The sequence below is a fragment of the Triticum urartu genome, chromosome 3, assembly GCF_003073215.2.
Source record: "Triticum urartu cultivar G1812 chromosome 3, Tu2.1, whole genome shotgun sequence".
In the NCBI taxonomy this organism is placed as follows: domain Eukaryota; kingdom Viridiplantae; phylum Streptophyta; class Magnoliopsida; order Poales; family Poaceae; genus Triticum; species Triticum urartu.
The window spans coordinates 669,682,357-669,707,238 of NC_053024.1; the positions used below are offsets into that span (position 1 = coordinate 669,682,357).

Sequence of the window (24,882 nt, forward strand, 5' to 3'; positions counted from 1 at the left end):
AAATTACCAGGCGCCAAGCCTGGTAAGTTATGCAAAAAAAAAACTGCATAGAAAATACGCTAAAATTTAACACATTCACACAATATGAATCTATGTTGTCACAAAAAAAAATCAGATGAAAAATGAAACATAGTTTGAGATACTCGGATCGAGCAAACTAGTACTAGCGGGGATTGGGTTATTGTGCACCACAAGCATCAGTGCAGTATATACACCCCCTGAGAAATTTGGGTGGTGCGCCACAAGCATCAGAGTAAACATGGTAAATAAGCTTGTAGTATTGTTCAAGAAGCAATTACTTTGGCCAAGTGGAATAGTATAGCGCAAATGATTGTCACAAGAGGTGCCCATGGCAGCCCCAACCGCTCATTGTCATTTGATCATCATGAATTCATTCATGAGCCAGGGTCCCAGATCATTGCAAACCCCATCAATTTCTCTATCCACCGACAGGATTTGTCGCGTACTATACCTCGGGTACCTTTAGGCTATTGAGGCAGCAAATGCAATTGGCTACAACGTTCATCGCAGTGCGTGTGAACGCCCTTGACGACACCGTTCGTCAAGTCAAGTCAAGATTTACATCAGTGCGTGGCCCGTGAGGGCGTCAGGCCATCTTGAAACCCGTTCAGCTCGTGCACTGAACCCCCAACAACAACAATTATAGAGGCGCGCCCTATTCCTTTGAACCAATTCAACACTCGTACATCCTCCTCTGGCCCTCCCGGACGAGAAGAATGTGTGCGTCCTCGCCACCAAATCAAAAATAGAACGGATGACAAACAGAGCACGATACAAACAAAAATATCAAGGGTGTGCCTAAATTTCAGTCGACTGAAACTTAACTAAGTCTAAGTTAAGTTATATAGTATGTAAGAAGAAAAAAACAAAAAAAAATTGTTTTACACGAATCTTCATGCAAAATCAAAAGAAGATACCATGGACTGAGACATAACAAAGTCTCAATCGACTGAGACTTAGCAAAACTGAAATATCAAAGCACCCCTCACGTGACGAGAAATGTTTCCAAGCATATGCATGCTGCTCCAATCATGTACTGCCAAAGAGAAAAGAAAAAGAAAATGAACCAGACAATCATGGTGGGCCATGGAACGGGATTAATTACTACTAGTAGAGTGTATACTACTGTTCCGGGCTCCTACTACGCATTGGAGATGGGGCGGCGTGTTTGCTTGTCGGAAAGTGTCGAGAGCTCCTACTACGCATTGGAGATTAGACCAAGGTTCAAATAGTGGGCGCGCACTTTTAAGTATTTGGGTTAAATTTCCTCAGAAAAAAGTATTAGGGTTAAAACAGTGGGCGGCGAGAGAGCACGTGCACAAGCGTGAATGACGACACTGTTCGATAATTAAATTAGTGCGTGGCGCAAGAAAGCACCCCATGCAGTGCGTCCTCGCCATTTCCCAGCTTAGCATATCGCTCCTCCGGCGAGAGCGAGACCAGTTCGACCAGAAACCACCCGCCGGCGGGCGGAAGGAGAGGAAGGAGCCATGGCCGAGCTCGCGACGGGCGCCGTGAGCTCGCTGCTGGTCGTCATCCGCAGTGAGGCGCTGCTGCTGCGCGGCGTCCGGGACGACGTGCAGTTCATCAAGGAGGAGATGGAAAGCATGAAGAGCTTCCTGGCGCACCTGTCCAGGTGGGCGCCCCCCGGCGGCGAGCACGACGAGCAGGTGCGCACCTGGATGAACCAGGTGCGGCTGCTCGCCCAGGACTGCAACAACTCTATCGGCCTCTACCTCTACAGGGGGAACCCTGACATCCATCGCGCCAGAGGAGGGCTCCGAGGCTACCTCTGGTGGGCGACCTGGTTCTTCCACAAGTTGGCCGCACAGCACCGCGCGGCCGAGGAGCTGCGCTTGCTCAAGGAGCGGGCGCGTGACGTCGGCGAGCGGCGGTTGAGGTATGGCGTTGAGGTCCCGGACAAGTCAGGGAAGGGGCAATTGGCTCCGATGGCATCGTCATCGTCGTGGGCTGCTGCGGCAGGTGGCTATGCTACTGCTGGGGCCGAGGACGACGAAGAAGATGACGGTGACGGCCAGCTCGTGGGGCCACTGGCGACAGGCGGATCTTCTGGTCCAAGAGCCTTCACCGAGCCACGTACTCTGGACGATTACGTCATCGCAAAGCTATGGGAGTGGTTCAATGGAATTCCTTATACCGCCGGCGAATGTTTGTCCACGGTCGTTGTGGCAACCTACACATATCAGGACCTCCTCGCTCTTGTAGAAAAAATGTGGCTTTTCAGTCAAAACCCAAAGGGCGGCTACGATCGCATTGTCGTGGTTGACATACCGGCCGTGCACCCCAATTTTATGCCGCTACGGCCCAAGGAGGTTCTCTTCTACATTCTGCGGGAGCTCAAGCTTGCCAAATCCAACCCCAAGGAGCAAGACACAGAAGGCCAGGTGAATCTTGAATCTTGGGAAGTTTACCTGAGAAGATGGCAAATTTACCATGAAAAGAAGAGTGCTCTTCTTGATATCAAGGAGATTATTGAAGAGATGAAGATTGATGAAAAGCTTGACAAAATCAAAAGTGGTATTCATGGTCAACTAGCAAAGGGCGACGGACAACCAAAGGGTGACAAGCTGCTGGGTAATTCTGACCAGTTGGACCTGGACGAACTACTTCAGCTGGTGCTCCAGACAGCGTCTCAACAAGATCAAAACGGGAAGGACAAAGCCATGCATATATTACCAGCGTGGAACAAAACGAACATCATCGTCAAGAAGCTTAAGGAGCATATGGAAGCAAAGGAAAAGGACAAGAAGCTTGAAGAGGAAGAAGTTGCCAAGCATATGGGGGTGGAAGAAGGAGAAGAAGCTGCGGCGAAGCATATGAAAGAGGAAGGAGGAGGAGAAGTAACACGCAAACATATGGAGGAGGGGGGAGGAGAAGTAGCCATACATTGGGAGGAGGATACGAAGGATGGGGGGCGAAAAGTAACCACAGATAAGGAGGAGGAGGAGGAGGAGGAGGAAAAGGAAGAAGAAGAAGATGATGATGATGATGATGATGATGATGATGATGACGACGACGACGATGAAGAAGGAGAAGAAGATGACGACGATGATGAAGAAGAAGGAGAAGAAGATGACGACGATGATGAAGAAGGAGAAGAGACGACATGGATTCAGCTCCACAAGGCACAATATGCACACATCTTGCAGAAGTTGTTCCCCAAGAGCAGTAGCAGCAGCAAGCCCGTGCAGTCTCAAGACAGATCCTTGGACAAGCAAGCTACAAAGACAACAACGTCTACACTAGGTGAGGATCAAATAAAAATACTCATCCACAAAGCAAAGGAAGATATCTTACGGGAGCTGCAGCAAGGCAAACATGACAAGAGTGAAGGGATAGGTGAACCTGCAGCTACGGATCAAAACACAGAAAGTGTTTCTGACAAAATATTTGCCGGTTTCGTGAACCAGATGATGGAAAAAATGAAGCACGAGTTTAGAGAGCAGTTCAAGATCAAAGGGCTCGTGAACAAGATTAAAAATAACTTGAATCCTCATCCGTTCTGGGATAAGTGTGAATGCCCCCTGGTTATCCTTAAAGTTGATGAGCTGATGGATGTTTCCACATGTGAGGATATCAGAAATGCTTTGAGCCTGCTAAACTGCAGCGCCGATTTGATGATTGTCACCGCTGCAAAGGACATCCAGCTGGCTAAAGAATATTGCTATCCACGGCTGGAACCTATAGACTATTCTCTTGCTGGCCTCTACCATGATACAGTGCTCGAGCTTACCAGTCAGCAGAAGAATGAAGACAGCTATAATCCCCAAATTGTTCATGATATCTTGTGCGAGTGTGAGCCACATGAATTCTGCATGAAGGTCTTCACTCATGCTTTGTATGCAAACCCCAAGAGGAGCGATGAGGAGCTACTCAAGCTGCACGGCACCCTTAAAGATTTGCCAACAAAATCATTCAACAACATCGCTAAGGTGATGTTCAAGTTCTCTTACAATGATCTGCCTAAAGAATACAAGTCCTGCTTGCTGTACCTAGCTATCTTTTCTCCCGGACAAAAGATCAGGCGGTCAACCTTGATTGCACGCTGGGTTGCAGAAGGGCTGACATCCAAGGAAGATTGGCCCAGTTCTGTGCGACGGGCCAACCAATGTTTTGACAAACTCGTTGGCCGGTGCCTTGTTCATCCTGCTGATATTGGTACCACAGGAAATGTAAAGAGCTGCATCGTTGGTGATCCGGTCCATGGATTCATTACTGCCATCGCCAGAAAACAACACATTGTGGAGACACGACTGTCACATCACTTGGCTCGCCACTTCTCCATTTTCAACGATCTCCAACTCCGCAGCTCTGATAGAATTGATCAATTCTTCAAGGGGCTCTCTAAATCATCTCAAGTATCCCTGCTCAAGGTGCTAGATCTAGAAGGTTGTATGTGCTTTCTTAAGAAGAAACAGCGGTACCTCAAGGAAATCTGCAGCAAGATGTTACTGCTCAAGTATCTGAGCCTAAGGAGAACAGATATTACCGAGCTACCCAGTGAAATCAACAACCTCCGTGAGCTAGAGGTACTGGATATCCGAGAGACTAAGGTGCCTCCACATGCAACAGCACATATCCTGCTACTGAAGCTGAAGCGTATGCTTGCTGGTCACATTGATGCAAGCAATTTTGAATTTAATCCCTGGATTCCTCATAGGATCGACAAAATGGTAAACATGGAGGTACTATCCAATGTCAAGGCCAAGCAGAGTCATGATTTAAAAGATATTGGAAGGCTATGGCAACTGAGGAAGCTAGGTGTGGTTATCGATGATAAGGATAGTCACCTCAAGAATTTGCTCAAGGCAATCAGTGACCTACATGAGTGTCTCTGTTCTCTGTCAATCACTATTCCCGTAGTCGCACCACATGAGGCAGAGTTACCAGAAGTCAATGTACCTTACCTAAAAAAACATCCCAAGATTCTTGAGTCTCTAAGCATCAAGGGAACCACACAGAAGGGGCGTCTCCTTCCATTGTTCATAAAAGGTGATAACAACAAACTTGCCAAGATAACTCTATGTCACACTCTGCTGAGCCAAGATGATCTGGAAGTCCTCGCCAAACTGCCAAAGTTACGGTGTGTCAGGCTCCAACACATTGTATGCATCGAGCACACGCTGAACTTCAAGGAAGGTGAATTCAGATGCCTCAAGTACCTTCTTATTGAGGACTTGGACTTGACTAATATCACTTTTGAGGATGAGGCAGCCAGTGAGCTCGAGAAGATGGTTTTGTCTATCAGCAGCAAATGCTCTATTTCTGGAGTTGACTATCTTCTTAAGCTGAAAGAGCTTGAGTTGAACAGCAGCTTCTGTGGCAGTTTGCTTGACGATGCCAAACAGATAGCCAAGCTAACTCTTTGTGGTACATTGCTAGAGCTGGATGCTCTACAAACACTCACCAAGAAACCAAATATACGCACTCTGGTGCTCCTGGACAAGTCTTTTGGTGGAAGTCAGAACGAGATTACATTGAAAAAAGATGAGTTCTTATGGCTCAACCTCCTTGTTGTCGACTGCTCGGCCATCACCAAGATTGTCTTCAACAGCGGGTCTGCTCCTAGGCTCGAGAAAATTGTCTTGTCATCTTCCACATCTCTCTCCAGCATCGACAAACTTCCAAGATTGAAGGAGCTTGAGTTCAACGGTGACAAAGTCCCCAATGAGGTGGGTAAGGCCATTGAAAATCACAAAAACAAGCCTAGTCTTAAACATAATGGACCAGAAACTCGAAATGAAGCAAAAGGAGATGAAGAAGAGGATGACAACGATGCTGCAACATTCTCCTGCTGGAAGAAACAGGTTTGACACCCGAAGGGCCCCTCCGTTCATCCCACGGTATGGTTTGCGTGTGCTAGTGTGGATTGCAATATGTTCTGCTTGTCTGTTAATTTCTTTGTGTTTATATTCCAGCGTGCATTGCAACTGAAGTATTTCCGTTTACTTGCTCTACCTGAGTGCCCTAGTGGCTTTGATTGAGCATAAACGGTTGTATCTATGCTTGGATTTGAATTTGTGTGGCTTTCCTCTGTATCGAACATCATATGAATTCGTGTACGGTTTCATGTAATAAGTACGATGCTTTATCGCACATTTGACTTCTTATTAAAATATACAGTGTGATATCAATATGCTTTGACTGGGTTCTGCAACTCAAAGATGAACTGGTGTGTGTCATGATATACAGATATAGTTACCTGTGATGTAGAGCATCCGTTGCTTCAAACCAGCTAAGTAGCTCTTACAGTAATGGCTGACGATGTACTTGAAGCAGAACCATATGCAGATTAAGAATGTGTGATCCACAATCTGTCTGCGTCTCCTGATTGCCAGGCAAGCATTAGCGAAGAATAGACATTGTTTTCAGCTGTATGTTGGCGTGTATTTAGTTGGTAGCTCGCGTAGTTTCTCCCGTTGTTTGCTGCTGAAGAAGCCGGTATGCTGAGAAGTTCCTCTGCTCGCGTAGAATAGGATGTGTCCATCTACTGCAATTCATTCAGAAAAAAAAAACTTGTGTAACGATTTGCAGCGGTGGAGAGGAGCACTAGCAGTCTATCACCTACCAATCCACTTGAAATGTGCAGACGCATGCAGCGCTCTTCACTTGAAATGTGTAACTGTGTAAGCATAAGACCTGCAGAAATGTGTAACTGTAACGGGAAAAATTCAGCAATAAAATGTAGTAATGTCTGTTTCTCTTATTCCTCTTTGAGATCAGCAGATCAGAAGGAGTTGGAGGAGGCGCAGTGCCCCCACCTTACCTCCAATCCGTGAACGGCGATGAGCAGCAAAAGATGACACTGACGGTTTGTCCTTCCTCCTCGTTGGTGCTGGGCGATCTTTTCGATATCGATCGAGGCTGCGACAAAGGAGGGGGAGGGAGAGCAGCAGGGAGTCGGAGGCGACGGCGAGGGTGCGGCCGCCGGCCCTGGCAGAGGAAGAGAGAGAAGGGGGTTGCGGGGGCGCGGTGGGTTTTTTTTTTTTTTACCATACGGGGGCGCGGTGGGTTGACGGCGGCGGCGTGGATACGGATGAGACGAGGAAGTGCATTTTCTTTTACTGGAGAAATTTAATTTTGCTACCAAAATAATTCACTCTCTTTTTTGGAATAATTCACTTTTTCTGTTCAGACGTAGACCCTCGTACATACACATATACACTCATCTCTATGCAGGCACACATACCCTACTCTTATGAGTACCTCCAAAAGACTGAACCGACATATTATGGCGAAGTCGCCACATACACGTCTCCTTTTACTAAATGCATATCATCGAAAGACCTAAACTAAATTTATACAAGCACCAATGTCAAGCCTAAAACTTGAATTCTCGTGGACAGGAGATATCATTATCCTTCTAACTATCCAACCACAAATTGATTCGCCCCGAACAACTTTTTTGGCGTGATCCATTATCATAAAGTAATTCACTTATCAGTAAACAACTACGATAATGGCTAAGAGCAACTCCAACTAGCCGACCCAAACGGATGGCGCATTTGTCCGCTTTTTGTCCGTTTGGATCGGCCGCTCGCCCGGCGTCCACCCAGTTTTGCATTTGGGTCGGCAGTGCGCCCAACGCGCTGACCCATTTCATACCCGCATTCAACTTTTAAATAAAAAGGGCCCGTGGCCGATCATGCCAGCGGCCATGTCTCATGCCGGCACCATGCCAGCGCCGGCATACAATGCCGGCTTCAGAAAATATCACCACGGTTCATGCTGGCGCACTCGCCAGCCGGCCGGCACACATGCCAGCACACAAAAAAGGGTGGGACTTGAGTTCGACCACGTCATCGTGGCTCCCGTGGTCATGCCGGCACACCTGCCGGCATACAAAAAAGATGGCCCTCGCCGCTATAGATCACTCGTCGTCGAACTTGAACATGTCGGCATGCATCTTCTCGACCACGACATCTTCCTTGGTGACACTGTGTTGAGATCCACCTTCATGATCTCCACCCCGGTCATCATGCTCGCAAGAGCCACTTCTTTCGCCTTGCTCTTGGCGTTGGTGGCCTCGATCTCTAGCATCTTGGCTTGCTTCTCCGCCTCGAGCTCGAACATCTTGGCTTGCTTCTCGGCGTCAAGATCAAGCCTCCTCCTTTGGATCTCCATAAAACCATCCATTTGCTCCGCCTTGAAACGTCGGCGCTCCTCCTCCCTTGAGTCCTTATTCAGCATGCCGTCCATGCTTGCGATCAAGGCGTTGGTGGCCGCATCTTGCTTGTCCTCCTTCTTGGAGTTGGTCTTCCCCCGCGGCCGTGCCGGCTCGCCCTCCCCAACATCCTCCACGGCTTTCTTCCCCCCACGTGCCTTTGAGTGCGACATATTGCGTTTTGAACTTCCCTTCGTCCTTGATGACCCGATAGCAATGGGAGAGGTTGAAGCACTTGCCATTGTGTTGAACCTTGAATGCCTCCAAAGCTTGAAATGCCTACAAAATGTTTCCATGCAAGCATATGGGCAAGTGATAGCAAATGAAGACGTAAAAGGATGGTTTTGATGACACAAAAGAGGGCGGCTTACTTGCTATCATACCATGTCTTGCATGCCGATGCCGCTCACAGGGCGGGCCTTGACGCTCTCAAGGGTGGCGCAAAACTTGTTGCACTCTTGTTGGATCACCCTCCACCGCTTGGAAATGGAGACCCACCCGCACGTGCTCCCAAATTGGTAAGGTGGAAACTTCTTGCGCTCATGAAACTCTCGATGCACACGAGTCCAAAAGGTCGAATGCTTTTGCTCGGCGCCCGTCTTTGGGTCTTGTCCAATGTCTCGCCAACACTCGCAAAGAAGCTTGCCCTCGGCAGTTGTGTACGCCTTCGTGCGCTTGCTCTTGTGCTTCGACTTAGGACCGGCGGCTTGGTTGGCGAGCTCGTCCAAGAAAAAAGGCTCCACTTCGATGTCGCACTCGTCCTCTTCCTCTAGCCCGTAGTCGTCCGGGAACTCGTGGTCGAGGGGGAAGCCGTCCAGGTCGATGCCGACCTGATCACGCATGAATGCCGCCTGACCGGGATCATAGCCAGCGGCCGGCGTGAACGCCCCGCGGCCGTCCTGGCTTTGTGTCTCGTCGGGATCGTAGCCAGCGCCCGGCGCACCATCCTCGAAGATGAGGTTTTGCATGTAGTCCTCGCCGACGGCAGACGGCATTTCCTCGAACAGGTTACGGGCGTCCGGGAGCCCGCCGGCCGGCATCTGCCGCGCGCGTTTCCTCGTGCCGCCGGATGACGAGCCACCGACCACCGGGGTGGCGTTGAGGTCGATGGGCGCGGGCGTGGAAGGCGCGACCATGCTCACGTCAGGCGAGCACTCCCCGGAGAGGCGGGAGGCCTGCGGGTAGACGTGGAAGTCGGGGACCGGGTTGCAAGCCGACGCGCGGGGTGAGTCGGGCAGCACCATCCGAGGAAACGCCGACGAGCCGGTGCTGGTCGCGGCGACGACGGCTTGGACGAGGCTGTGCTGGCTAGGGTTTACCCCTAGCATGTGGAGCGCCTCCCTCATTGCCACCGCGACGCGGGCGTTGGTCAACTCCTGTTGTGCGGCGGCGACGGCGGCGGCCTGCACGGCGGCCTCATCCCTCGCATCCGCGGCGTGCCTCCGGCCCTTCCTCTTGGCCGACTCCCTTGCCCGTTGTTCGGGTGTCAGTGCCTTCTTTGGCTTGGTCGCGGCGGCAGTCTTGCGCGGGGCACGAGGCTTGCCTTTCCCGGAAGGGGCGACGGCGCCGGACGAGGTAAGGGAGGCGAGGCCGGCGGCGGCGTCGAGGTCGATGGCGTCCTCCATGGCTGGTTGGGGGCGGGAGCGCGCGCGGGCGGGAGTGTTTTTGGGGAAATGGAGGGAAATGGTGATGGCTGCCACCGACAGGCGGGCCCAGGAGAAGGAGTAGGCGCGCGCGCGTCTGTCTCGTATCCGCGCCGACACAAATCCGGTTCAAAATTAGGCCGGGAACAGGTCACCCACGGATGAAAAACGGACACGCGTCCGTTTGGGTCGACGCGTTGAGCCGCCGCTTTTGTCCGCGCCGACCCAAACAGACCCGGACGGACTGGGTCGCCCTATTAGAGTTGCTTTAAGATTGGATAAAACAGTGATTTTCGTTCGGGCAGTGTCAGGCGTCTGCCGGTCACCTGTCGAGGCACGATTCAAAAAAAATCCCCACATATCCATCACGCGGAGGTGCTGGTTGTCGGCTCCTCTCCTCATCGCCCGGTCCCATGACCTAGATACACCATCGCAACTCCGCTCCCTCGCACGTCGTACCATCTCAGCTCGTCGTCGGTCGCCCTCTCCTGTTGGTCACAGCTCACCGTTTCAACATCCCGGCTCACTGGTCGGTTCATATTGGGGTTCATATTAGGATACAACATCATAGCTTGTGAAACGAGAAAAGTTAATGTCAAAGATCTTGTCTAGAAACTCATATTGGGATTCTACAAACAATTAAATAAGACTAGCTAATTATTCATGCATTGTAACAGGGACATATATATTCTAGTGGTTCGACAGCAATCATGTCCGACATATACGTTGCATCTAACATATTCTAGATTTTCGTAAGATTTGAATATGGGTATGGGAAAGTAAAAAAAAAGTTTTGATTTAGTTAAGATTTGACTTGATTTAGATAATATTATAGACTAGTATCATATACGTGATATGATTCTACCTAGTATAAGAGGTCTAAGAAACGATGCATTTAGATGATTGTCTATATACTCCATACTCCTTCTGTAAACTAATATAAGAGCGTTTAGATCATTAAAGTAGTGGTCTAAACGCTCTTATATTAGCTTACGGAGGAAGTATTTTTTCACTATGATGTGTCAAGAGACAGAAGCGATCAAGCCTCCTCACAGCACGGGCTGAGTGAACATCAGCCCATCCCCCATGGGGTGAGAGGGCGATTCGTCGAGGAGCCATGGACACAATGATTACAGAGGCACGCTTCGAACCGATTCGTTTCTGGACGATCTTAAATAAAGAAGAAAAGAAGATTCGTTTCTGGAAGAGCGTGCACTGGACCCAGCGATTACATAGGCACGCTTTGAACTGGTTCGTTTCTTTCTTTTCCCTCCTCTGGCTCTCCCATACGAGGGGAAGAATGTGTGCGTCGTCGCCACCACCCAGCTCAGCTAGCCTCCACCAATTCAACTAGAAACCAACCCAACCAGCCGGCACAAGGAGAGGGAGCCATGGCCGAGCTCGCGGCGGGCGCCGTGAGCTCCCTGCTGGTCGTTATACGCAGTGAGGCGCGGCTACTGCGTGGCGTCCGGGACGACGTACAGTTCATCAAGGAGGAGATGGAGAGCATGAAGAGCTTCCTGACGCACCTGGCCAAGTCGGCACCCCCCGGCGGCGAGCACGATGAGCAGGTGCGCACCTGGATGAACCAGGTGCGGCTGCTCGCCCAGGACTGCAACAACTGCATCGACCTCTACCTCTACAGGGGGAACCCCGACATCCACCGTGCCAGAGGTGGGCTCCGAGGCTACCTCTGGTGGGCGACCTGGTTCTTGCACAAGCTGGCTGCGCAGCACCGCGCCGCCGAGCAGCTGCGCCTGCTGAAAGAGCGGGCGCGTGACGTAGGCGAGCGGCGATTGAGGTACGGCGTGGAGGTCCCGGACAAGTCCGAGAAGGGGCAATTGGCTCTGACGGCATCCTCGTCATCGAAGGCTGCTATGGTTGGTGGCTATGCTGCTGTTGGGGACGACGATGATGAAGAAGAAGAAAACGGTGACGATCAACTCATGGGGGTGATGGTAGCCAGCGGTCATTCTGCTCGAAGAGCCTTCATTGAGCCTCGCACTCTAGACGACTACGTCAAGGCAAAGCTATGGAAGTGGGCATATGGAGTTCCTTCACAAGCCAGCGAAAGTTTGTCCATGGTCGTGGTGGCGGCACCACATATCAGGACCTCATCGCTCTTGTACAAAAAATTTGGCTTTTGAGTCAAAACCCGGAGGGCGGCTACCATCGCATTGTCGTGGTTGACATCCCGGCTGTGCACCTGCATTTTGCGCCGCTACGACCCAAGGAAGTTCTCTTCTACATTTTACGCGAGCTCAAGCATGCCAAATCCCAACCCCAGGATCAAAGCACAGAAGGCCAAGTGGAGGAGAAGTATCTTGACCCTTGGTCAGCTTACATGAGAAGATTGCAAATTTACAATGAAAAGAAGAGGGCTATTGCTCTTCTTCAAATTGATGAGAATATCAAAGAGATGAAGATTTATGATAAGATTGACAAAATCAGAAGTGACATTCAAGGTCGACTAGAGAATAAGGGCGACAAGCTGCAGGATAATTTTGACCAGTTGGACCTAGATGTACTACTTCAGCTGCTGCTCCAGGCAGCGTCGCAACAAGATCAAAAAGGGAAGACCAAAGACATGCATAGGTTACCAGTGTGGGACAACAGCAACATCATTGTCAAGAAGCTTAAAGAGCATATGGAAGCAAAGGAAAAGGACAAGAATCTTGAAGAGGAAGAAGCAACCAAGCATATGGGGGCAGAAGAAGGAAAAGAAGCTGCAGCTAAGCATAGGGAGGAAGGAGGAGGAGGAGAAGCAACAGGCAAACATACGGAGGACGGGGAAAGAGAAGCAACCATACATATGGAGGAGAAGGAAGGAGGCGGGGGAGGGGGGGAAACAGCCAAGCATATGGTGGAGGAAGGAGGCGGAGAAATCAAAGGTCAGCTGACGGCACAGATTCAGCTCAATGAGGCACAATATGCACACATCCTGCGGAAGTTGTTCCCCAAGAGCAGCAGCAAGCCCCTGCAAGCTTCGGACAGATCCTTCGACAAACAAGCTACAAAGACCACAACAGCTACACTGGGTGAGGATCAAATCAAAAAACTCATCGACGACGCAAAACAAGACATCCTACGGGAGCTGCAGCAAGGCAAATATGACAAAAGTGAAGGGACAGGTGAACCTGGTGCTCCGGATCAAAACACACAAACTGTTTCTGAAAACATATTTGCCCGTTTCACGGATCAGATGATGGACAAAATGAAGCACGAGTTCAAAGAGCAGCTTCAGATCAAAGGGCTCGTGGACGAGATTAAAAAAAACTTGAATCGTCTTCCGGACTCGAATAATTATGAATGCCCCCTGTTTATCCTCAAAGTTGATGAGCTGATGGATGTTTCTGCTTGGGAGGATACCAGAAATGCTTTGAGCCTGTTAAACTGCAGCGCTGATTTGATGATTGTCACCACCGCGAAGGACATCCAGCTGGCTAAAGAATACTGCTATCCACCGCGAGAACCTATAGACTATTCTCTTGCTGGCCTCTACCATGATGCAGTACTCGAGCTTACTAGTCAGCAGAAGAATGAAGACAGCTATAACCCCCAAATTTTTCATGATATCTTGTACGAGTGTGAGCCACATGAATTCTGCATGAAGGTGTTCACTCATGCTCTGTATGCTAACCCCAAGAGGAGCGGTGAGGAATTACACAAGCTGCACAGCACCCTGCGGGCTTTACCAACAATATCATTCAACAGCATTGCTAAGGTGATGTTCAAGTTCTCTTACAATGACCTGCCTAAAGAATACAAGTCCTGCTTGCTGTACCTAGCTATCTTCTCTCCCGTACAAAAGATCAGGCGGTCAACCTTGATTGCACGCTGGGTTGCAGAAGGGCTGACATCCAAGGAAGATTGGCCCAGTTCTGTGCGTCAGGCCAACCGATGTTTTGACACACTCGTTGGCCGGTGCCTTGTTGATCCTGCTGATATTGATGCCATGGGAAAAGTAAAGAGCTGCGTCGTAAGTGATTCAGTTCATGGATTCATCACCACCATCGCCAGAAAACAACACATTGTGGAGACACGCCTGTCACATCACTTGGCTCGCCACTTCTCCATTTTCAATGATCTCCAACTCCGCAGCTCTGATAGAATTGATCAATTCTTCCATGGGCTCTATAAATCATCTCAAGTATCCCTGCTCAAGGTGCTAGATCTAGAAGGTTGTCGGTGCTTTCTTGAGAAGAACCATCGGTACCTCAAGGAAATCTGCAGCAAGATGTTACTGCTCAAGTATCTGAGCCTAAGGAAAACAGATATTACCCAGCTACCAAGTGAAATCAACAACCTCCGTGAGCTAGAGGTACTGGATATCCGACAAACTGATATACCTTCACATGCAGCAACACATATCCTGCTCTTGAAGCTGAAGCGCCTGCTAGCTGGTCACACTGATCCAAGCAATTTTGAATCCAGTCCCCGGATTCCTCATAGTGTCGACAAAATGCTAAACATGGAGGTACTATCCAATGTAAAGGCTCAGAAGAGTCGTGATTTAAAAGATATTGGAAAGCTATGGCAGCTGAGGAAGCTAGGTGTGGTTATCCATGATATGGATAGCCACCTCAGGAATTTGCTTCAGGAGATCGGTGACTTACATGAGTGCCTCCGTTCTCTGTCAATCACTACTACTCCCGTAGCCTCACCACGCAAGGCTACTCCTTCCAGTGCAGAGTTGCCTGGCTCTCTCTTAAAACACTTCCCCAAGATCCTTGAGAGTCTAAGCATCAGGGGAACCACACAGAAGGGGCGTCTTCTTCCATTGTTCATAAAAGGTGACAACAACAAACTTGCCAAGATAACTCTATGTCACACTCTGCTGAGCCAAGATGATCTGGAAGTCCTTGCCAAGTTGCCCAAGTTACGGTGTGTCAGGCTCCAACATATTGTATGCACCGAACACAAGCTGAACTTCAAGGAAGGTGAATTCAGATGCCTCAAGTACCTTCTTGTTGAGGACTTGGACTTGACTAATATTACTTTTGAGGATGAGGCAGCCAGTGAGCTCGAGAAGATGGTTTTGTCTATCAGCAGCAAATGTTCTATTTCTGGAGTTGACAATCTTCTTAAACTGAATGAGCTTGAGTTGAACAGCAGCTTCTGCGGCAGTTTGCTTGACGATGCCAAACAGATAGCCAAGCTAACTCTTCGTGGTACATTGCTAGAGCAAGATGCTCTACAAACACTCACCAAGAAACCAAATATACGCTCTCTGGTGCTCCTGGACAAGTCTTTGAGTGGAAGTCAGAACAAGATTACATTGAAAAAAGATGAGTTCTTATGGCTCAACCTTCTTGTTGTTGACTGCTTAGCCATTACCGAGATTGATTTCAACAGCGGGTCAGCTCCTAGGCTTGAGAAGATTGTCTGGTCATCTTCCACATCTCTCTCCGGCATCAAGAAACTTCCCAGATTGAAGGAGCTCGAGTTCAACGTCAACGGTGTTGGTGGCCAAGTCCCTGATCAGGTGAGGGAGGCCATTAAATACCATAAAAACAAGCCTACTCTTAAAATTAACAGACCAGAAACTCAAGACTAAGCAAAAGGATATGAAGAAGAGGATTACGATGATGCTGCAGCACTATCTCTCTGCTGGAAGAAACAGGTTTGACACCCGAAGGGCCTGTCCTTTCATCCCATGGTGTGGTTTGCGTGTGCTAGTGTGGATTGCAATATGTTCTGCTTGTCTGTTGATTTCTTTCTGCTGCGTGTTTATGTTCTGCGTGCATTACAACTGAAGTATGTCCGTTTACTTGCTCTACATGAGTGCCCTAGTGGCTCCAATTGAGCATAAACGGTTGTATCTATGCTTGGATTTAAATTCGTGTGGCTTTCCTCTGTATCGAACATCATTTGCATTTGTGTACAGTATCATGTAATAAAGTGGGGTGTTTGTGGACACATTTGACTTCTTATTAATGCAAAGTGTGATATCATTGTGCTTTGATTGGGTTCTGCAACTCAAAGATGAACTGATGTGTGTCATGATATAGTTACCTGTAATGTAAGCATCCATTTGCTTCAAATCAGCTGAGTAGCTGTTACACTGATGCCTGCCTAGGTACTTGAAGCAGAAATTCATGCAGATTAAGCAAGTGCGATCCACAACTGTCTGCATCTCCAGATCGCCAGGCAAGCATTAGCGTACATTTGGTTGGCAGACAACCTCCTGATCTGTGTAGTTTCTCCAACTGTTTGCCGGTGGAGAAGCCAATGCAGTTCCAGAATTTACCAATCCACTTAAACTGTGCAGACACATGCAGCAATCACGGCTCTTCACTTGCTCATGTAAGAAATCAGATCGAAGCATGAGACCTGCAGAGACAGAAGCACGGCCTATTAGGCGTGTCGAGGAGGAAATTCAGCAAGAGAATGTAATCTCTGCTGCTCTAATTCCTATTTGGGATAAGCAGATCGGAAGGAGTTGGAGCCTTGGAGGAGGCGCGGTGCGCCCACCTTACCTCGAATCTGAACGACGACGAGCCGCAAAACACGACACTGACGACGGCTTTGTCCTTCCGCTTCGTTGGTATTGGGCGATCTTTCCTATGTCGACCGAGGCCGCGACGAAGGAGGGGGAGGACCAGCGATGGCAAAGGGAATCGGAGGCCACGGCGAAGGTGCGGCCGCCGACCCTGGCCGAGGAAGAGAGAGGAAGGGATTGCGGGGGCGCGGGGGCTTGACGGTGGCGGCGTCGATACGGATGAAAAAAAGTGCATTTTCCTTTCATTATTGGATAAATTTAATTTTGCTACCCAAACAATCCAATTTTTTTTGGAATAATTCACCTTTTTAGAACAAGACGTAGGCGCTCATATATACGCGCGTACACTCATCCACCCTACGAACACACACGCACACCCTACTCCTACGAGCACGTCCGAGATACTGAGCCGGCATATCATCTTGAGATTGACGAAATCATCACGGGCGCCATGTAGTCGACCGGAACGTCTCCTCCCACTGAACACGCACCGCTGAAATTCTAAAATAAATCCAGAATAATGCGAGCAACGGGACTTGAACTTGATGGGTTTGGGATACCATTATCCTCCTAACCATCCAACCATAAGTTGGTTCGCGAATAATTCATCTTTTGAGGGTTGTGCGTCCTGTCCTGCAGTGGTCGAGAGGTTTGCCGTGAGGGCGGGCTTGTGGCCAAGGATGCCGGGGCGACGGCCTAGTACATGTCTTGGCTCTCTAGCGAGCAGTGTGTTAGCAGGTCTTGGCAATGTGCTTCGGAGATGTGGGTGGCGGGATGCACGGTTGTTGGTGGTCCTGGCAAAGTTGTCGCAGGCGGTGGCGGCCTAGCCCTGATCTGGATCTGGAGTTCCCGATCGCTGCAATAGTCCCTCATCAGGTAGGGTATGTGGCAATGTCCCATTGGCGCATAGGGTTGGATGGGTCGAGCGAAAGCTTTGTGTCTTGGCTCTGGTGGTGGTGATGCCTGCAGGTGTCGCATTCCCCTTGGGGCGCTGCTTTGGTCCTCCCCCTCCCCATCGGCACTGTGGGTGAAACTTGCGTTTGTTTTGATGGACACTATCGTGATCGCGCATGGCGGTGTTACAATCTTAAGGTGTCGTTGATGAGTGTGGGTGGTTATCACTGTAGCGACGAATCTCCTGTGCTTCTCCTCGGCAACATTCTAGCGTCGTCTAGTAATGCACTCATGTGCGCTTTTCGCATCTTTTGTGTGTTTTTTCTGTGTTTGGTCAGCCTTTGAGGATTTCGCGATTTTCGCGTCTTTTGTGTGTTTTTTTTTGTGTTTGATCAGCATTTGAGGATTTCGCGTCTTTCATGTGTTTTTTTCTGTGTTCAGCCAAATATAAAGCAGGGCGAGCATGTTTCTAGTAGTAGAGTAGCACACTGCCATTTCATGAGCAATAACAAGATGGTGAAGTTTCCTACAAGGAATGCAGCAACAACAAAATCAACATCTGGACACTAAAAAAGAGGCAGAAATTCAAGCTTTGGAGTGGCAGCATAAATTGAAAGGTACAATGCCGTTCACAATCTTTGACAACGGAAACCAAAGCAAACCAATCCATTTCCGGGTTCACCACTCCAAACTATATACAGACACAATTAAGATTCTACTCAACTGGAGACCTCACACACCAACAATCTGCTTAAAAACCACTGATACATGATGCAAGAATTAACAACCAGGTCATAGCCCTAATAACAACATCAGCGACCTCGAGTCTCAACCGGACACCAAACTACGAACAAGCTGGCACTAACATACACCCCTTAGTCCTCCACTATAGCTGCTTACATGGCCACATTGGCCAGTCACCATCACCTGCCCGCTTCGACTCCCCAGCTCGTCCGTGGTGGGTTCATCACCGAGGAGCCTTGCTCATCCAAGCCTCCAACCACGAGGGCGTCACGGCTTAGATCTGGTGATGCGTTGCGGAACCTGCCATCCTTGTCCTCCAGCAAGTTGCCCAGACCTCCCAGGTCGCCTATCTCAGCTGCCATCCTGGGCTCATCCCATGCCACCGGCTTTCTGCCCATCTCGATGTCGCCGACAGCTCTCCCCATGTTTGGGCTCATGAAACCGTTCGTCGAGCGAGGCCTCAGGCCCTGCTCCTGTGGAACTCTGGCGCCGAAGTTGTTCCTGGAAGCAGGGATCGGCGTGAAGAAGATCTCCTTGATGTTCTCCACGACTCCCCTGTTGTATGGGTTGGCCCGTTGGTCATAGCGATACCTGAAGTTCTCATATGTTGTCTACAGCAGTAAAAGGCAACAATGGTTAGCAACTGACAGAACGGATCACAATGCGAGACTGGGAATATACCATTTCAGGGAACATCACTTACCTGGTTAGTGCTCATGAGATACAAGTGAAACACTGAGAGGCCACCAACAAACCAAACCGCGATAAATGTATAGACAACCAGAGCAATAGACGCAGGGGTCTTTGCCATTGCCTTCCATATTGTTATCTGCTCCGCATCTCTGATCTTAATAATGTACACCCAGGAGAATCCAAAGACATAGAGGCAGAGAAGAGTCGTTGAGAAGACGAACATATAAAAGAACCTGTAATTCCGCTGCACAATCATATGCAAACTTGTAAGCACTTAAATTATTTCAGAATCTATCAATAAAACAGAACTGGGCATAATGAAACAGGAAACTCTATATACCACAATAAGTGCTAGTATACTATTCTGTCAGCATATGCAAGTGAATCAAGCTAACAAGTTTAGACCTCGCGAAATAACTTTAGGTTTTGTTGATTTATTGCGCGATGATTTTATTGAAAAAGGCCGTGCTCGCGGTATGGCAATTTTAATTGTAAAAACGTCAGGGCGGTGTTACTTCGTGCCACACGTGTGGCACTTATCATTTGGGTAGATAAATTCTCATGAACCAAAATATGAGCGCGGCATGCACAAGACGATGCAAAAAAAAGGTAGGGCATGCTATTTATAGGTATATGTATTTGGTTAATGAACTTACAAGTCCTATGCACTGCCCAACCCATGGGCAGTGATGGTCAAATCGCTCGACACAGTTGTTGCAGATAGAGCAATGGGAGCATCGAGGAGGCCGGTACAGCATACAGGTGTCACAGTACTTTGTCTTCACAGTGATTCCATTCACAACAACATCCTTCACTCGGGGCAAACGCAATGGTGGAGTCTGGTTAGCTCCAACTTCAGCATTGCCTTCAAAACCTTCAGGTTCTGGAGGATGTGCATTTCGAGGTATGATTCCTGGATCCCTCCCAGAAGTGAGAAATAGAAGACTCAAATCCTGCAAAGTGACAGGTGACAGAAATGCCAAAGCAGTAAGTGAAGAGTACTGTGGATACATACACTTTTCTGTTTACCAGGAAAAATCACAAACAGAGACAACAACATTGTATTTTATATCCAGTTTGCAAGATATGAGGGGATAGCAGCATCAGAATATGCTAGTGCTACTTGCCAACAAGTGCAAGGATGCAACAAGCTATGGCCCCCTTCCTTAATATCCTCAAACTCAATTGCATTTATAAAATCAGGATCAATTGGGCGATAAACATGCCATGCATGATCAAGGAAGGTATTACAGTTCAGTTAGCGAATATCATAGTTCAGATCTATATTATCTTGAACAAATCGGCAAATTAACGAACAATTTAAAACAAAGGCACATACTCATAGTAGTACAAACTGTACTTCAACTCAGATGTTTCTGACTTCCTATTGATTGGACATGTAATCACATAAAACCCAGAATATATTCACAGCCTTGTAACTGAACCACATTGGTTCTTTTAATGGAAATTGGAGGGAGGCCTCCCTCTCTTTCATAAAAAAAAAAGATTCACAGCATGCACATTATCTGAACTTGAAAAGCAGATTGTAAGTAATGAAGATCCCACCGACTATCCCCAAACAATAGCATGTACTGAGTGCAAGACATATCTAAAAATCAAGGAAGAAGGTGATCCGAAAGGGGTACAAATGGTACTCACATATGCCGTGAATACAACTGCCACAACCATCACCGGTAACCCCAGGCCATAAGAGAAGCTATTCATCAATTCTTTCGCGACGAACACACAGAAGACCGTTACTGGAGCGATAATGAGGAACATGGTGACAAACAAGGATCTCGCATCAGGTCCAAATATAAACCTCCCCTGGAGGAAAAACACCTGCAAATAGACAGTACATCATATCAGTCCCAGTCATATTTTCCCCACTGCTTACCTGCACAAAAACAGTCTGAAGATCTCATACAGAATTACAGACAACTTTGTCCCAAGCTAATGTAGGCACCAATGACACTTTCCCTATGCACAATTCCTTCGGGAAAGAACAAGATGAAGCGAGATGTATTTTTACATTTAGCATCATCAGGTGGAAGGACCATTAATACATCCATTACTAGAACTATTAAGTCTCAGCTAAAACTCCTCTCCTTACCACATTAACTAGCACCGAATCAAAACTATCCACTGGCGTTTACTGTCCTTCTCACGAACAAGAACAAGGACACCACATACATGTCCCAGAACCCACACTCCCCTGGCACACGATGCACAAAATCGTAGTAAAACACATGGGGAAAACATGGGAAACCATCTACGCGGAGCTCAGCCGAAGGACCCTAGCATGCATTTCCGCAGGCCAATCTAGCGACCACCTCGAGAACGCACAGATCCGCGCGCGCACCCAATAAAATGGGGGAGAGAAACATGGAAGGGGGGGTAGAGGAGAGGGGAGGCGGCGGGCTCACATTGTTCCCTTTCCAGGCCTGGTACACCAGCGGCCCCTCGCCGCCGGAACCGGCGCCGGCGCTCGGCCCGTTCATCGCCGCGGCCGTCCCGGGCCAGCAATCCCCGGCGGGATCACGCCCCGGATCGCGGCATGGCCGCCGGAGAGCTCCCGCGCCCGCTCCGCCTGCCGCCGCTGGCCGCCGTGAGCTCCCTCCCAATGCCCGCCCGCCGCCGCGCCGCCGCCGATGCCGGGAGCCCAGACAGAGAAACCTGACACACCCCGAGAGAGAGAGAGAGAGAGAGCGCGAGCGAAGCGGATGGAGGGGGGCTCGCTAGCTGGGGACGCGTAGTAATAACCGGGTCCGTGCCTTTTTGTTTTGCGCCGACGCCCCTGGAGTTTTGGGATATTTTGTTTTCCTCCTCGTAGTCATTAGATTAGAGCTGAGTAGCTCATTTGAATATGATTGAGTAGCTTCTCCCCTTTCTAGTCTCCATGTGTTTTGTTTGTTTAATGGACGTTGGTGTGCTGTGATCTGTGCTGCTGAAAGTTGCTGGAGTGGGGTTAGTACAACTGAAATGTGGAACCATTCTCCTAAAAAAAGGTGGCACCATTTTGCAATTCAAATGCATCCCTTGAGCAATTGAACTGGAAAAGAGAAGGAACACGGTGCCTGTCTTTCGGATGGATTGTCAGATATAATCATATAACTGAAATGCATATAGTGGGAGGAGCTGAGGAAAATGATAGCAATGTTGATTAAAATGTACTACTACCTCCTGTCCATATTATTTGTCGTTAACTTAATACAATTTTGTATTAAATCAGTAATAATTAATATGGACTGGAGGGAGTACTATAGGTTTTTGAACGGTGCTACGCGTTGGCCGGCCAATGCGAGAAGAAAATCAGCCGGCTCCAGGGGTTGTTGAATTTGCACCGCGACCTGTTTGTGTGAAACATAGGTCAAATTGTGCTCATTGTTTGCAACAAAGCACATGTCGTGTTCGTCGATCTGTGTCGGATGCAGTTGGACGTTTGAAACATAGGACATGTTGCAAACACAACAATCCCCACTTCCACTATCCCCATCCCCAATAGAGTTGCGTTGAGTACGGTGTCGTCGCCCACCGTCGAGAACCCATCCTCCCTCTAATCCAACCCTCTACAGCATCATGGCTCGCCATATCGTGCAGGATATGCTCGATCCAACGCAGATCGAGCGTAACATGGAACCCCATTCCGTGCACTGCCGTTAAGGACCTGTGTCGTCGTCATCGGTGTGGTATCCACCCGCCACCGCCCTCCCTCGTACCGGTCACTCTGCAACAAAGCTCGTGCTGCGCTCGAAAGGGTTTCAACAAGGCTCATGTTGCAAAGCTAGACTATGCGGAGGCGCCACCTTGGTTTTCGTAGATTTTTCCATCAATACTCACAAAAAGAAAGAAGGGTATAAATGCTAAGTGAGTAGTAGTACTACCGCCTCAAACGGACGATCTAGTTCATTGGCGGCATGCACTTCAATTTGCAGTCACGCACTATGAATGAAGCCGGATCAGAGAAGTCAGCACTGACTGCCGAGCATCGCTGGAAGTAGAAAAAACGAAGGCGGGTTTGCTTCCACAGCAAGACCAACGAGAGAGCACATGCCGCTTCTGCATACGAGAAAGCAAAGCAAAAGATGGATGGAAGAGATGGGAAGGCGACGAGATCGGTCGGCGGGGATCCTCTCTTCTTTATTACTACTACTTGAAGAAAGAAAGATGGCAAAGTGTAGGGGGGCGAAATGCAAGAACAGCCTGAAAAGTGGGAAAGCGTCCCTCGTTGGACCCCTGCGGCTGCGTTGCACATTCTCTTTCTCCCCGCTTTTTCCCGAAAGCCGTGGCGCCAATCATTCGCGTCGCCGCCGTACGTGCCTCCGTATGCTTTCGTTCGGGTGCACGGGCGCACCACCACCACCAGTACGCGCCGGCTATGCATGCACGCACGCACGCGTGCGCCTTCCATCCATGTAGCAGTAGGTGAACGACGTATACGGTACCTGTACGTACGAGTGTCGTTTGAAGCTATACAATGCGGAGTCAGCAAACGGGAGACATCCTGCCGACTTGCACACTGAAATGTCTTTTCCTCCACACAACAAGGAACCAACGGTGTTCAAATTAGGTAAGGTAAGCATGCTGAGATTCCACTCTCGAGGTAATAATGCTACGCTATGTAGAGTCGACTGACCGCTACTTGCAGTTGCAGATGATGAACGTCTTAACCAGCTCCACCACTGACCACGACGTGCAAGTCCTTGTGGCGTCCGCGTCGCCAAGAGGAAAATGATTTTGTGACGGATATCCGAGTGCTAACGCTCACCAAACCGCAATAAAAGAGTGCGTGGACCGGGAACTGTGCCACCAAGCGGTGATTGATTAAGCTCCATGTGGGCCCAGCATGAAGTGGGGATATAATCTGGCCCGGGGACACATTATGTGGGTCGTACCACAGAAAGCCCGGTTTGAAAGAGGAGCAGCAAAAAGTTAAGAAACTCCATCTTCTCACAGAGCCGGCCCAGCGCGCGGGAGGCCACAGGCCTCAAAAGCGATCGTTTTTTCGCTGTTTTCTCGAACCTTTTTGTTTTAGTATTTTGCTTTCCATTTTCAATTTTTTTAAAATTCCAAATATTATAAACATTACAAAAAACACTTTAAATAATTTCTTAAAAATATTAATCACGAAATTAAAAAATGGTAATTGTGTGTATATATATAAATGTATACAAGAATGTACTACATATATGGGAAAAAGTAGACAATAAAACAAATATAAGTTTAACAAAATGTTAATCAGGTATTTGAATTTTTTTAAACATGTATATAAATTATTCCTGATGTATAAAAAAAGGTACAATGTGTATGGAAAAAGTAGACATTTTTTTGAAAAGTCTTAATCATGTATTTGAAAAATGTGAAACATGTATATAAACATTGTCCCTGATGCATACAAAAAATGTAAAATGTGTATAGAGAAAATAGACATAAAAAATTTTAAGTTTAAAGACATTAATCACGTGTTTCCAAAATGTTAAACGTGTCGCTAAAAAATGTTCCTGGTGCATACAAAAATGTACAGTGTGTATGGAAAAAATAGACATAACAAAACATAAGTTGTCAAAAATGGTAATTGTGTATTTGAAAAATGTTAAACATGTATATAAGAAATGTTCCTGATGTATAAAAATGTAATAAAAACTAAGAAAACCAATAAAAACCAAAAAGGCAAAACCTGATTAATAAACATCGTAGTCAGACTCTTGCAAGTATACAATGGGCGTTGAATAATCCCAAATTTAGTATTGCCGATTATGATGTTGAGTTGTTGACTAGCACCGTTGCCCGGGGAGCCCACCAACCACGAATACCTACCCTTGCTTAATTATGTTGTTTTTCACAATGTTGACAATATCAAAATTTCTACATGGTGTAGTTGGTGTATTAAAGAAATACTAGATTATGGAGTGTTAGAGATGAAAAACACAAGGGGAAGTTAAAAAAGAACAGTTTAGCTGCACGCCAGTCGCCTGAATTTTTTTAGGGCTAGTCAATTTCTGTTTGGGAAGAAACAGGCGAGCGGAGGTGCAGCAGCCGCCGCCTCGCTGGGAACCAGCAGCCTCTGGGTCTATCTCAGGGATGCGGGGGGTCCAGGTGCTTGTCGGGAAGCAGAAGCCTCTGAGTCTATCTTAGGGGTGCCAGGGGTGCAGGTTCGTCAGTGAACTAGTGTAGTTCTCTGACTTTAGAGGGATGGTCGG

At 48.3% G+C, this 24,882-nt stretch overlaps 2 protein-coding genes, 1 long non-coding RNA gene and 1 pseudogene across 3 annotated transcripts; 2 read left to right on the forward strand and 2 right to left on the reverse strand.

The window, feature by feature from the left end:
* Window positions 1-798: 798 nt before the first annotated feature.
* Window positions 799-7,046, reverse strand: LOC125545807. The gene is made up of 4 exons (XR_007300264.1): window positions 6,809-7,046; window positions 6,611-6,681; window positions 6,245-6,532; window positions 799-1,057 (listed from the first exon to the last, which is right to left on the reverse strand). It is a non-coding gene; the product is annotated as an uncharacterized LOC125545807 (long non-coding RNA).
* LOC125545806 lies at window positions 1,193-6,178 on the forward strand. Its single transcript, XM_048709842.1, has one exon. The coding sequence runs from the start codon at window positions 1,512-1,514 to the stop codon at window positions 5,853-5,855; it is 4,344 nt and encodes a 1,447-aa protein (XP_048565799.1). The 5' UTR covers window positions 1,193-1,511; the 3' UTR covers window positions 5,856-6,178.
* Window positions 7,047-11,144: 4,098 nt separating the features above from the next.
* On the forward strand, window positions 11,145-15,764 carry LOC125545808 (annotated as a pseudogene).
* Window positions 15,765-17,819: 2,055 nt separating this feature from the next.
* Window positions 17,820-21,388, reverse strand: LOC125545809 (probable protein S-acyltransferase 7). Its single transcript, XM_048709843.1, has 5 exons — window positions 21,109-21,388; window positions 20,342-20,524; window positions 19,339-19,635; window positions 18,693-18,926; window positions 17,820-18,600 (listed from the first exon to the last, which is right to left on the reverse strand). Exons 1-5 carry the CDS (start codon window positions 21,181-21,183, stop codon window positions 18,169-18,171), a joined length of 1,221 nt encoding a protein of 406 aa, XP_048565800.1. The 5' UTR covers window positions 21,184-21,388; the 3' UTR covers window positions 17,820-18,168.
* Between the last annotated feature and the right edge of the window lie 3,494 nt (window positions 21,389-24,882).

Excerpts from the sequence above, each read along its gene's own strand:
- LOC125545806 (XM_048709842.1), top strand. The coding sequence starts at position 1,512 with ATGGCCGAGCTCGCGACGGGCGCCGTGAGCTCGCTGCTGGTCGTCATC.
- LOC125545809 (XM_048709843.1), bottom strand. The coding sequence starts at position 21,183 with ATGAACGGGCCGAGCGCCGGCGCCGGTTCCGGCGGCGAGGGGCCGCTG. Across the intron at positions 19,636-20,341 it reads CAGTTGTATTCACGGCATAT|GATTTGAGTCTTCTATTTCT; the intron begins GTGAGTACCATT and ends GTCACTTTGCAG. Across the intron at positions 18,927-19,338 it reads TTGGGCAGTGCATAGGACTT|CGGAATTACAGGTTCTTTTA; the intron begins GTAAGTTCATTA and ends ATGATTGTGCAG.